At 41.7% G+C, this 13,840-nt stretch overlaps 1 protein-coding gene across 20 annotated transcripts in view; it reads right to left on the bottom strand.

Moving 5' to 3' along the window:
* The window catches only part of DOCK9 (dedicator of cytokinesis 9), a 279,214-nt gene that overhangs the window by 83,324 nt on the left and 182,050 nt on the right, over positions 1 to 13,840 (bottom strand). For all 20 annotated transcript variants that reach the window (XR_009049021.1, XM_057707550.1, XM_057707546.1 and 17 more), the window contains 12 exons: positions 8,724 to 8,803; positions 8,456 to 8,643; positions 7,897 to 7,962; positions 6,697 to 6,789; positions 5,544 to 5,667; positions 5,067 to 5,188; positions 3,877 to 3,963; positions 3,396 to 3,485; positions 1,975 to 2,090; positions 1,630 to 1,699; positions 702 to 827; positions 76 to 147 (listed from right to left, as the gene is read on the bottom strand). Coding sequence is in view for 19 of the 20 variants with exons in the window: in XM_057707550.1 (XP_057563533.1) it covers positions 76 to 147; positions 702 to 827; positions 1,630 to 1,699; positions 1,975 to 2,090; positions 3,396 to 3,485; positions 3,877 to 3,963; positions 5,067 to 5,188; positions 5,544 to 5,667; positions 6,697 to 6,789; positions 7,897 to 7,962; positions 8,456 to 8,643; positions 8,724 to 8,803 (1,234 nt within the window). In the remaining variant the exon portion in view is untranslated. The remainder of the gene's footprint in view (positions 1 to 75; positions 148 to 701; positions 828 to 1,629; positions 1,700 to 1,974; positions 2,091 to 3,395; positions 3,486 to 3,876; positions 3,964 to 5,066; positions 5,189 to 5,543; positions 5,668 to 6,696; positions 6,790 to 7,896; positions 7,963 to 8,455; positions 8,644 to 8,723; positions 8,804 to 13,840) is intronic.

Below are 13,840 nucleotides of genomic sequence, written 5' to 3'. Positions count from 1 at the left end.
AGTGTTAGCTACAGACACAATGAAAGAGACCTGCCCTAAGAACTGCCAGGTGAGCCTTGAGAGGAAGTGACATACCTTAACTTTGGAGTTTTCTATCAAATGCTGAGCCATAGATTTTATCAAAACTTCGAAGAAAAACCATGAATACTGAAAGAAAGAAAAAAAAAAGAATACAGTAAGGAAAACAACAAATCAGAAGGTGAGACGTTCACTCTCTTAGGTTGAGGATGTCACTGACATGAAACAAGCGTGACCTGAAAACATAATTGAACCTCTTGGCGAATGGCTGTCAGACCAGAGGTGCAAGGCAGGTACCCCTGCTTCCACGCGTCCAACAGCAAACAACGCCATACACTCAGCGTGGCACAGCCAATCAGAGGCGCCACGAGATACGGTACGTGGCCTCTCCTCTCGGCCGAGTTCCACCGATGGACACTTGCCTTTGTGGTCTCTATCTCAGTGTGCTCCACTGGTGTGAACATATGACTGTGCAGCTTTGAATATAGTGATACCTTGCAGCTCTGTAAGCAGCACTAGGACAAGCAGCAAAGTTGGTGGTGAAGAACTCACTCTGTTACCCCCTTTTAGGAGGTGGTGATTGTCCCCAAATGCACACAAAGAGGGTGAAATTGATCAGGCCATGAAGTGTGAATTTTCTTCAGTTTCAGTATCACAGAGCCACACCAGCCCTCCAGACATACCTTAAGTAGTTTGTTGCTGGTGAGGAAATCGGCGGAAGGCTTGAGAATTGTGGTCATGGATTTGGTCAGCTCTTCGTGCACTGTCTTATATTCGGAAGCAATATATGGTTCAGCCTTATATGCATACTTTGAAGAAAAGGGAAAGATACTTTAGGGCACTGGTTCTCTGAGCTGGGCTGAAAGCTGGAAAGGCTCCAAAGGATGGAGATCAGGGACGGAGGTGCAACTGCGTGGGTGGGAGAGGACGGAGTGGAAACGGAAGGTGGGAGGGGTGGTTGTCATGTAACAGGAAGAGGGAGCCCAGAGTGTCTTCGGGGAACCCATCAAACGTGTGAGTCACCTGACTCAGCTGGGGCTCCTCCAGCCCAGCACTCCAGCTCCCAAGGACTTTAAGCAACGTGTCACCCGACACTCAGCAACTGACTCCCTGAAGCACCCCCACTTTACTTTTTAAACTAATATGTAACTATAATTCACAGGGGTGGCGAAGGCTAAATAGAACATGTGTAACTTTTGAGCACAGTAAAGGCCACTGTGTTCATGGAATACTGTACGTAAATGATGAACTTGATATTTATCTCAACAGCATCTCTTGCTTTCCCACAGAGTCTTCTAATTTGACGGTGGCCAGAGCTAACCTTCCCATCTTTAAACTTCTATGTCCTTTGGGTCACATTATTTGCAAAACCCACTGAAGGACGAAATGTAGCTGAAAGAATGAAATTAAGTAAATAAATGAATGGCTGGCCCTCTTCAGACTTGCCCTTGCTCAGGTGCAAGCACGGGCTGCAGGCACAGAAGACAAAGCAGGGGTGTTAAGGTTCATCCCCAGTACCTCCCCAAATAACCAGATGAAAAAGACTACGTCCTCAGAAGGAAAACTGGAGAGCCACAGATTTAAATGACCGGGGCAGTTTCATTTACATACCTTAACATATGACCTCAAGTGGCTCTCCAATCCTTCCTCATGGCACTGGGCAACCACATGAATAATGACCCTACACACCACAGGAACAAATAAAGCATGAATAGTAACATGAAAATGGAAACATTTCATTATTATCATAGTAGTAGTAGAACAATGATGATGCCATTGGCACCACAGGAAACGAGGAAACAAGGAATCAGATGGGGTCCCCACGTATGGGATCAAAATAACTTTCTTAACCATAATGTTCAACACATACTCGCATCCCAGGTATGTATGACTGTGCTCTAGATGTGGACAGACTGAAAGGGAAGAAGAGCATCCACCTCGCTCCGCCTCTCTCACCGAGTCACGTTGACGGCGACTTCCTCCTGGGTTGCTCGGGTGAGGACGCGGAATAGCTGGTTTAGGATGGTGGGCAAGAAGGCGATCATCACGTGACCTTCCATCGCGTGCAGGCTCTGCAGACGTGGGATGGCAAAGTCTGTGTTATCTTTTCTAAGGTAAACCAACCCCAAGAAGTTTCCACTCAGTTCCAAATACGGATGGAGGAAATCCATCTAAACAGATGGAGACAGCGGCAGGCGGACTAATGCACGAAGATGTCCACGTCCTAAGGCCCAGAACCTGTGAGCATGTCACATGGCAAAGGCAAATTAAGGCTGCTACTCAGATCAGCTGGCTTGAGACGGGGGACCCTGCTGGATGGGCCTGAAGTAATCACAAGTGTCCTTAAAAGTGGAAGAGAGAGGCGGGAGAGAGGGGGGAAGAACGCTCAGAGGTGCAATGTTGTTGGCTTCGAGACGGAGGAAGGGGCCACAAGCCGAGCAATGAGGGCAGTCTTTAGGAGCTGGAAAAGGACAGGAAATAGACTCACCCCCTAGAGTTTCCAGAAAGGGACTCAGCCCTGTTAAGAACACCCTGGTTTTGGCCCACTGAGACTCATGACAGACTTCTGACCAACAGGAAGTGTAAGAAAACAAATGTGTGTTGTTTTAAGCCACTGAGTTTGTAGTAATTTGTTACAGCAGCCATAAAGAATGAGTAAAAGGCTCTTCTTCCAGTCACATGGCTCTTATGATGTAGCTGAAAGAGGACTTGGAGCAGTAATTTCAGGAGCCCCATTCCATTTTCCTTGCTTGAATCAAATAAATGCCACTTCCCACGTTTCTTCTCTTTTGTCCCCATGCCTAGAATACCCTTTTCACTACTCCCCTTTTTCAAAATGCTGCCCTAGAATCACATCCTGGGTGAAACTCCCCTAGACGAACCCTCCCGTCCTCCCTGTGCCATGACTCCAGAAGCCTCCCCTGCCTGCACAAAGCTGGGGGGTGGTTACGAGCATTATTTCTGGGTTTTTTTTTTGCCCACCTAGCATGCATTCACCAAGGTTATGTTGTCCCCCATGATGAACAAGAAGTTACTTAACAGTGGGACTAAAGTCACTGCTTCCTATGTGCCTGTGACTGTGCTCTGTGCCCAGTGAGTGCCTGTAAGTGGGTGGTTTTCTGTGTAGAATAATGTGTTTTAGGTTCGGACTGAGAAAAGCATACGTGGGGCTACGATGAAGACTGCAGTAGTACTATTTCCGAGTCCACTTCTTGCCACTATCTAAACCCATATAGACAATATCAGCGTGAGAGAATCTAGCTAAGAGCAACCTTACAAGGTTTCCAAGGGGTAAGAACAATACTCACTATCAAATAGAAAACCCAACCTATTCCACACTCATTAAAAAGGGGGTTACTAAGAAAACCGTCTGATACCTTAAGGTATTTTACAAGTTCACTTCCTAAGGCTTGGGCTCCGGATTCAGTTTTCTGACAGTACTGGAAAAAATTATGTAAGTGCTGATCCTGGGGAGATAGAAGAAGGAAAGAAAATGAAAGCCAATTAGCATATCTGCTGTGGAAACAGAAGTATTTGCTTCTTGCAGTATGCATGTTTTATTTAGACTATGAAATACCATATAAAAATGAAAACATCAGAGATAAAAATAAAAATAAATTAAAAAAAAGATTTCAAAGATCCTCAACAAAAGAGGAAAATTGTTGAGAAATGTTACTTGTACTATTCATTTATATAATTACCTGAGAGCACCTTATATATACTTTCTTTCTTCAAAAAAGGACTTACAGAGTGAAAATATATCTATGTAATATATCAATTAGGATTTTATTTTGCAAAAAAATCATGCAAATTTATTCACAGAGTAATCACTGCTAATTTTAATGGAACAGCACATACCTGAGTATACACTGTGGAAACCAGATGAGTTGAAACTTTCAGCAGTGGCTTGCTTCCATCTACCCATTTAATTTCTGGACCACAATGCTGAAAAAATATGGAGGGAAGAAACATCCCAACAGATTAGTGACCTTGGTTTCAAACACCATCTTCAGTGAGGGTACTGATGAGGTGTTGAAGGCTAGACGGCCTCAGTGACTTGATATTTATGCATGGCTCACAGCAGGAATGTAACCAATACTAATTTTGGCCCACTTTCTTCTCCCAAGTACAATGCTCTTCCTACTGGATTTTCTAAGCTATCTTTTCTGTATAGTTGCAGCTGTATGAATTACTGTCCATTTGAGAAGGGAAGACTCCAATTTTACCAATGACTTAACCAAACCTGAGTTCAGGATTCTGAAAGTGACGGTATAAGGTACCAGATAAAGTAAATAGGATAGTGAGTGTTCCTGGCACAGGCAAAGTGTCCATCATCTGTTTGTGCTTATTTTTATTTCTGAAACCTCCATTTTTCTCATGTTCAGACTAGGAATAATAACTGAATGTTATATGATTTACCCTTATTTCGGAATATTTTAACTATTTGTCCATAACACGGGCCCAAATTTGGCACTATATAAATGCAGAGAGATATTAAAAGCCATTCACAATGAAATAAAACAGATCTTAACTAAGCATGTTATAAAATTGACATCTATAACATTTATGATGGCTAAAAACAATATAAAACTAACAAACCAGTTGGAGAAATCTGAGAAAATTCAGGCTTTAATGAATCAGAATGTATCAGAATGGGCTACCACGTGGGTGAGGGATTTGCTTACTACTCTCACATAAGCTGGAAGACAATTCCTAATGGTCTGCATGACTCTGGGAACCTATCTTTATTTGAGCGTGGCTGGCGTGCAGAGACAAACTTCCATCTCATCCAGCACCTCCAAGTTTCCATTTCCCCACTGAAGCACTGCTAGTTCAGGGTTTATAAAATGCCCCAACTATAATTCCAGATTGTGGTAACTGTTAACAGCGCTGCCTTCCACTGGCCTACGTTTACTTGAAAGTGAGTAACTAAAACCAAAACGTGGGACTGGCAAAAATACTGCCTGCTTTTGTGTGCTACTGTCGTTTTAGCTGATTTTGAATGCTTTCTGAAGGAACTGGGATAGACCAATCTTAAAGTCTTGTACCCTGCCCATCCCAAGCTCCTGGTAGCCAAGGTAGCCAGATGGGAGATTGGCTGAGACAGGGATGTGCTGCTCGCTGGTCACCACCCTTCCATCTTTCAGGAGAGGAAGCCAGGAATATCCAACTGTTGAAACAAAGAACAAAAAAATCACTGTAAGTATAGGAAAATGTATGAAGACAGCCATGTTACTACATTGCCTCATCTTTAAGAACTGTTAACACCAATCAGATTAAAAAACTGAAAAGACCGTGAGTACAGTCTCTGCAGAACAGTGTCATAAGGTATACTGGCCTCTTTGGGATTAGAATTCTAAAATTATCTCCTATAAAATGTACATAAGTGAGACAGGCAGGCATGCTACCTTTACAAATGTAATCTAAAAACTCCTTCACAAAAGGATGCAAATTCAGACTCAAAACAAAATTTAAGAACCTAATGTGTAAGTTGTGAACAATCAAAGGAATGATGAAATTCAAACCTTGTGTTTCAACAACATCCTTCTTCTTTGTGCTTCCTTTACTTGAATTATCGCAGCTGACATGGAAGAAAGTGAACAGCAAGTGGTGCTTTTCATGTAGCTGGGTGGGCAATTCTATTTTAATCTGCAAGGAAGACAAAACAACAATCTTTCTTATATTCCAAAACAACAACGTGTCACCCACACACAAACGTGCATTAGTTCTACAAATGTGCATTTGCAGTTAAAGAGATCAGAGACTGCAAAATTGTGCTAAGGAAGAAATGGATCCTTAATACACTGTTATGGTCTAAATGTCTGTGCCCCCACAAATATCATATGTTGAAATCCTAGCTCTGAAGGTAATGGTATTGGTAGGTGGGGCCTTTGTGGTGATTAGGTCGTGAGGGTGGAGCCCTCATGAATGGGATTAGTGCTCTTATTAGAGACCCTATAGAGCTCCCAACCCTTCCTGCCATGTGAGGACACAACTGAGAAGTCTGTGACCCAAGAGGTGGCCCCTGCCCAACCATGCTGGCGCCCTGATCCTAGACTTCCAACCTCCAGAACCATGAGCAATTAGTGTCTGCTGTTTATAAGCCACCCCGTTTGTGGTATTTTGTTATAGCAACCCGAATGGACTAAAATAGTCACTGACCAAAAACAGAAGAGTTGGTATTTCAACTCTAGAAAGAACTGGAAAACACATGACAAAAATCACTTCATTAACACAGCAAGGCATAATGAAAATCCAGGTTTAAACATTTAAAAGTAGGATTCATATAGTGATTAGTACTTTTAGTGAACTACATCATAATTCTACATAAGGAAAACCAAAAATAAGAAAGAAAGAGTCTCAGGTCCAACAAGTGTTTACTTAAGTATGCATCTGAATGGAAATATGTCAGAATATTAATTGTGGTAGTGAAACAGGAGCAATTTTGACTTTTTTTCCCTATATTATCTGCATTTTCCAAGTTCTTATTTTTTATAATAAATATGTTACTTTTATAATTAGAAAAGTTATGTAAAATAAATATTTCAACATTTAGTTCTATCACTGTAATTGCAGGATTATATGCAGCTTCTCTTGAATTTTACTTTACTGAGCAAAGAAATTGGAGTTTTCCTTAAAACTAGTTAAATTGGGTGTTCCCTTGAAAACCTGATTTACCTCATCATAAAATTCTGGGTTTTGGTGATGGTGTAAAACCACAGCAAGGGCGCGTCTTGTGAATATTGGCCCACCAGGTCTGCCATAAATGCACTGAAATGAGAATTAGCAAAGGGAGACATCAGTATTCAATTAATAGAACAAGAAATTAAACTCAGATGTGTTGTAAAAAAGCAGCATTCCTACAGCATAAACTAAGCCACCTCTGACAGATTTCTCCTGCTCACAAGACTCCAGACCCACAAGCGTCCTTACTCCCAGGTCCTACCCACCGCCGGCTCATCTCCCAGCCCTCCTCCACTCCTACCCATCCCTCTCCCACCCCTCCCCAACCCATCCATGCCATGGACAACACCTGCTCACTGTTCACTTCCACCTCCACACCTTTGCTGACACAATCCCTCGGCCTGAACAACCTTCCCTCCCATGCACACCAAGAAAACTCACGCATCCTTCAAGAAATGATTCATTCCTTCCAGCGCCCCCTCGGCAATTTTTTATACTAAGTATTCAGTTTTATCCAAAAAGACCATTTCAGTACCTTCTGTGTGCCAGGAGATTTTCCTCCATGACTGCCTTTCCCACTAAACTGTGAATTTCTTGAGGGCAAAAACTATATTATATTCTTCACATCTTTATCTCCTTCCCTTCTTGGAAAGTCATTTCCACAGTTACAGTAAAGAATTTGGGCTCTGGAGCCAGACTGCTGGGTTGGAACACCAGTTCCACTAATGTATGGCCCTGAGCAATTCATTTAGATTCTGTGCATTAGTTCCCTCATCTAGAAAATGCATATAAAAATTGTTCCTACCTCAAAAGACTATTCTGAGCATTAAAGGAGTCTATTTACCTATAAGGCTCTACGAGCAGAGCCTGGAATATAATCAGCACTACCAATAGTCTACTATTATTATTACATACTAGAATAAACATTTTCAAGGTAGGTGCATGATATGTTTATTGAACTGAACGTACATAAGAAAACTCCATCCCTAAAGAGCATAACAAAACAGAAATTAACAATTAAAAGTAAGAGCTCAATTATTCCTATTCTGTAAGGTTCAGTGTATGTAGTTATATTCTGTGATGTCACATATTTTTGTGTTTGTGTCAATTAAAATGTGCTAAATCCCTTTAGTCATACAATATCATGTAACTGCACTTTTAAAATGGGAAAATGCGAACACATAAAATACAAACCTCCAGAGGCTGAGAGTCTTCCTCATCTGAATCTTTGAATTCAATGCAAATAGCAATATTTCTGGCCTGCAGCAATAGTTAAATAAAAAATTAAAATAAAATAAAAAGCCGAAGTACGTAAATGTTTATAAAAAAAACATGAGACACTAAAACCTAAGAGAGTTTAGTATCAAAAATAAAACCTTGGACTTCCCAGGTGGCGCAGTGGTTAAGAATCTGCCTGCCAATGCAGGGGACACGGGTTCGATCCCTGATCCGGGAAGATTCCACATGCCACAGAACAACTAAGCCCGTGTGCCATAACTATTGAGCCTGCACTCTGGAGCCCGTGAGCCACAACTACTGAGCCTATGTGCTACAACTACTGAAGCCTGCACACCTAGAGCCCGTGCTCCACAACAAAGGAAGCCACGGCAATGAGGAGCCCACAATGAAGAGTAGCCCTCGCTTGCCTCAACTAGAGAAAGCCTGCGCGCAGCAACAAAGATCCAATGCAGCCAATAAATAAACAAATAAATTTATAAAAAAAATAAAATAAAACTTCAATCTTTGCACTCACCTTGGCAAAAGACTTTTGACTGTCATATTTCAAGGACTTAGGATAAACATAAAGGTGGTTGTTGTAGACAGTGTAAGGCTGAGTGTGCTTTGGTATGCAGGGCACAAACTCCTCTACCTCAAACGTGACTGGTGTTTTAGAACTGGTTTCAGATTGCTTTGTAGGAATGTATGATGAATTGACATAATCTAAAAAAATAAAAAACAAAAAAATTGAAGTAAAAACCAAACAAAAACTCGTCTGTTTATTAGATAGAACTTACACTTACTAGGAAAGTCTGAGGAAACATTATCAATTGTAATGTCTAGATTGCCCAAAATCACGGGGAGTTTAGCCATCTTCTCAGGTCTATAAACAAAAGAAGAGAAAAATCAAACAAGCTGGGTTAGCTCTGAATTCTTGAGCAGCACTTCCTAGAGAAATATAATGCAGGCCACAAAAGTAATTTTAAACTTTCTAATAGCAACATTAAAGAAAGTAAAAAGAAACAGGTAGAATTAGTTCTAAAAATATTTTATTCAACCCAGTATACTAAAAATATCATCTCAGTATGTAATGAGTATAAAAAGTTCATTCTAATTCTTCAGAACCAGATGTGTATTGTACACTTAGAGCTCATCTCAGTAGGACCTGCTATGTTTCAAGCACTCAATGGTCACATGTGGCTAGTGGCTACCGTGCAGGACACCGCAAGTCCAGATGAGAATATCAGCAAAATGTTACAGTCGAAGTTCTCCTGAATCACTCCATCCCCAACATACATTCCTGGCTCGTGTAGAATCATGAAAATTCAGAAGCCACCTTAGCTCCAATGTCCAGTGAAATGCCGGATATAAAGAAGGTACCCAGTGACACGTCTGGTGTTTGCATCTGGTCTGACTCCATCCGATACAGGAATGTTCTCTGTGACATTCCTGACAAGCACTGCTCCTGTGTCAGCCCTTCCTAGTGACAAGGAAACCTTCAACACAGCAGCCTCGATCCTCAGACTGCTCCCCGCAGCGTGGTAAGACTCGCCTCTCTGAAGCTTCCTCTCATCAAGGAGCCTGGTTATGTTTCTCTGTGTAACACTTTTTAACCATCTATACACAGCTATCACACCATCCTGAAGTCCTTGATCCTCAGCCCTTTTGCGTCTTCCTCCAATGCCATTTCTCTCCTTAAGCACATCCTATTCACATCACGGCTCCCAGAACCGCATAGATGAGGCCCAGTGTGGCCTGACCAGATGGGATACAGCAGTTGTCTGGCTTTGAACAATATATCCTTCTACTGATGCAGCCAAAATTCTATCACTTTTACGCAGTCACACCACCCTAGTGATGCACATTCAATTTTTTTTTTTTTTTGCACAATTTACAATCACCTAAACTCCCTAAATCTTTTTTCATGTGCTTCACTGTCTTGCTACATCTCTCCATCCTGTACTTATATAATTCTATTTTTAGAAGTCAGAACAGGATTTGATTTTTGTCTCAACGAAATTTTGTCTTTTTATGATTATTTCCAGTTGATCAAAACCCTCCTAAATCCAGATTCTAACATCTAGTGTATCAGATATTCCTAACAGTTTTATGTCATGAAGACATTCATGAGCACCGTACATTCTCATAAAAGTCACTGATGAAGATACTGCACAGGATATTGCCAAGAAGTAGCTCCTTCTCAAGCCTCTAGAGGCCCATTGCCAGACTGATACTAGCCATTCATCACTCTTCCTAGCATCTGGTCACTCCAGCATGGAACAGCTGTCCACTCTCTCACATGCTACAATTCTCTGACTTGTTGGTCATCTTAGAATATACACTTTGCATCTCTTTGTTGGACCAGCTTGGCAACCCAATTAAAAACAGAGAAGAAGAAACGTGGTTAGGATGACTAGTTCGTCGTGACATGACTTATTCCTAGAACACAGAACGCTGCCTCCTAGTTCTTCATAAGCCACCTGTTTAATAATGTCTTTGAGAACACTGGCAAGAAACATCACAGCTCAGTGGCCAACAGATTCAGCATTTGGTTTTGTTCCCAGTTTCAAAAAGTTCCTAACTCCTGTTTTTAAGATTCCTCAGACATTACTGTTGTCTTAAGCAATCTCACATGTAACTTGAAATATATCGTGTGGTATTGTGGATCTGAACCAGGATGTCTCTAACGGTTCTAAATTCTTGCTTCCGTGTGACTACAGCCTACGTTGAGCATAGTCATCTTTGTCCATCACCTGCTCCAACTTATAGAATCACTTTCTCTCAGGGTTCCTCTCATTTCCACTTGTCTTTTGTTTACGTCTGAGTTTAAATGAACAATTCCTTGAAATCCTGAGAGAGAGAACCTTTCAAGAAAGCAAGTCAACAAATATTCACCATTCTGCCTTCCGTTAAAAAGATTCCTGGCCAAAAGATGTCTGGGTACCATCCAGCATTACCCTGACACTTTGTCCCTGTGCCCTTGTGTGATTTATTAACATAATACCCTTTTCTTCCAGCAGGAAGATCGTCCTTTGACAATCATTTCCTGGGAGCTGTCAATGGCTTCCCAAGTACTGTGAACTACTGCAGTGAGCCTCCCTCACCTTCACCCAAAGCTCTTGGGGCATCAACCCTCAGACCTAGGGGTTTCTATGCAGGTATAAATTCTCCTGACATATGGTGCCTTGTTCCACCTCTTCACTTGAGCAACTTAACTCTGCAACAAACCATAAAACTCTGTGTTGACAAAATCTTAGGGACACCGACTGAGTTTGTATCTGCGTCCTTGAGTCAGAAATATTATATTTAATATAAATGATACTTTTGAATGTACAATAGGTCCTCGAGAGTACTATATTTCACCCCTTCCTAGTTATTTCTACTTATGAATGAATATGTACCTTCTCCAAGATTTTTTTTTGATTATCACTCTGACATCATCCACATATAAATTTGAGATTTGGATTTCTAAGAAACAATTTTTAATTAAACAATCTTCACTCACTGGAACTCTTTCTACAATGTGTTGCTTACTTCTATGTCTAACTATACTTACTTCTTATCCTGTTTCCTTCCTCTACTGAGAGCTTTTACTTCTAGTTGCTACTTCTACAGCAGCATTATTTCCATTCGTTTCCAAGAAAGCACCGACCTGAGCTTAGCTCCCTATCAGGTAGCACAGGGACTCTGTGGAAGCTGTTCCTACCAACTTAGTATTTTAAAACATAATCTTAAACCTATTTCAAAACTTCATGATTTTTATTGAACTTGGCTTATTAGATATCAAATGTCATACACAACAGAAATTCTACTGCCTTTTTTATGTGCATTTCCAAAGTGATGGTGTGTGTGTGTGCACGAGCATGTGTTACACAAAGAGAATTCTCTCATATCTGGAATTAGTTTGGGTTTTCTTAATGCTAAAAATCAGTACCTACATTCTACGCAAAACTTATAAAAGAATACTTGAACATGAAAACTCATCTTGAAACTTTAGTGATTAAATACATGTGTAATGGAGATACATGTAGGGAGTCTGGCATTTGGAAACTGCTTCTGTCTACGGAAACTTAAGAGTGACGCTCAAACTCCCTCTCCTGGGAAAAGGAAAGGTTTCTTTTCCCACTGCGCATACATTTCTGCTGATTCAACCACTCCTCCAGAGGAAAGGGCGTCTCAGCTGCTTCCATCTGTTTTGTTTGTTTGTTTCTAGCTTCCTTTCTTATTTCTGGATCATTTAACTTAAAGATTTATGTCAACCCCTGCTAACGTTGGGGTTGGCAGGTTTTGAGCAAAGGCTTGGAGCAGCTCTGGCAACACTTACAAGAAGTACGTGATGTGATGATGGAAACAAGTGGTTGGAGTGATTTGAGGAAAGAGCCATGAACTAAGGAGTGCAGGTAGTCTCCAGAAGCTGAAAAAGCCAAGGAAATTAGTTCTCCCCTCAGAACCGCCAGAAGGAACCAGCTCTGCTGATAACTGAACTCTAGCCCAGTGAGACTGGTTTTGAACTTCTAACCTCCAAAACTGCCCAGGTGGTGAGGAGCTGAGCCTCTAGCAATCAGCCAGCAAAGAACAGAAGCCCCCTTCTCACAGTTATATGAATAAATTTGGAAGTGATTCTCTAGTACCAGTGAAGCCTTCAGATAAATGCAGCCTCAGTTGGTATCTACACTGCAACCTCAGGACAGACCCTGAGCCAAAACCACTCAGTTGTCTAGGCACCACTTATTAAGAAGTCCATCTTGGGATGCAAAAGATGGCGGTGAAGTCGAAGGACGTGGAAAGCATCCCTCTCCACAGATGCATCAGGAAGACACTAAAGGATGCAATCATTCCCACAGAGAACCAGCTGAACACCAGCAGAAGAACTTGACACCAGAGAGGACTGCAAAGATCCTGGCATAACTGGCGACCTCTGAAGTTTGGATTACTCGACCAGAAGTCAAGTTGGAGACTCTGGGGAAGGAGCACCGAATCCAGGACGCTAGACCACTAGAGAGTCCTCAGCCAGAGGGAAGATTAACTGCACAGAATTCTCAAGGAGCCCTCTGTCGGAGTCTAAGACTCGGCTCCGCCCGACTGTCTACAACTGCCAGTGCTGGATACCTCACACCAAACTACAAACAAGACAGGAACACAGACCCACCCATCAGCACACAGACTACCTAAAGCCATACTAAGCTCACAGATACTCTAAAACACATCACCTGACATGGCCCTGCTCATCAGAGAGAAAAGACTCAGATCCACACACCAGAAAGCAGGCACCAGCCCCTCCCACCAGAGGAAAGGGCAGTGGTATCACAATCTAGCAGTCATCCCATGCCAAGAGGTTTGGTGTCCTCACCTCTGTGCTTCTGGAGACTGGTCCTCCCCTCCCTACTTCCTATACTGACCCATTAAAGTGATTAATTGGTAATATAGACATGCTTGGGTGTGTTGTTGGTGTGAGTCTATTCTTCTAACTGCATTTCGTAAAAGGAAATACTCCCTAAAAGCTTTGCTGTCACTTAAAAATATATATATATTTATGATTGAAAGAAGTTTGAGATATTTTTGTTTAAACAAAACCAATGAATGTATGTCTATGATAAATTTCAACAAGCATCTATCAAGTGCTTACACTGTGCTACAATGTGCACTATACTAAGCACCATGGACAGAAGACAAACAGGATCTGACTCCTGTCCTCAAAAAAGCCAAAAATCCAGTAGAATACTGTCAACTACTTAAGACATACGGTGGCAACTACTTCCATAGAGCGTATACAAACATCCTCCAAAAAGCCGAAGGTCTAGATGTATTGAGAAGGAACAGGGGATGAGACCAGTGCTCACAGTGAGAGGAATCAACCTGACAGGCACTTATTCCCCCTACAGTTCTAGGAGGCAGAACTATAATTATCCCTCCTTGAAAA

The sequence above is a fragment of the Hippopotamus amphibius genome, chromosome 14 (assembly GCF_030028045.1).
Source record: "Hippopotamus amphibius kiboko isolate mHipAmp2 chromosome 14, mHipAmp2.hap2, whole genome shotgun sequence".
Taxonomy (NCBI): domain Eukaryota; kingdom Metazoa; phylum Chordata; class Mammalia; order Artiodactyla; family Hippopotamidae; genus Hippopotamus; species Hippopotamus amphibius.
The sequence above is the reverse complement of the archived record's forward strand: the minus strand, read 5'-3'. Positions and strand labels throughout refer to the sequence as shown.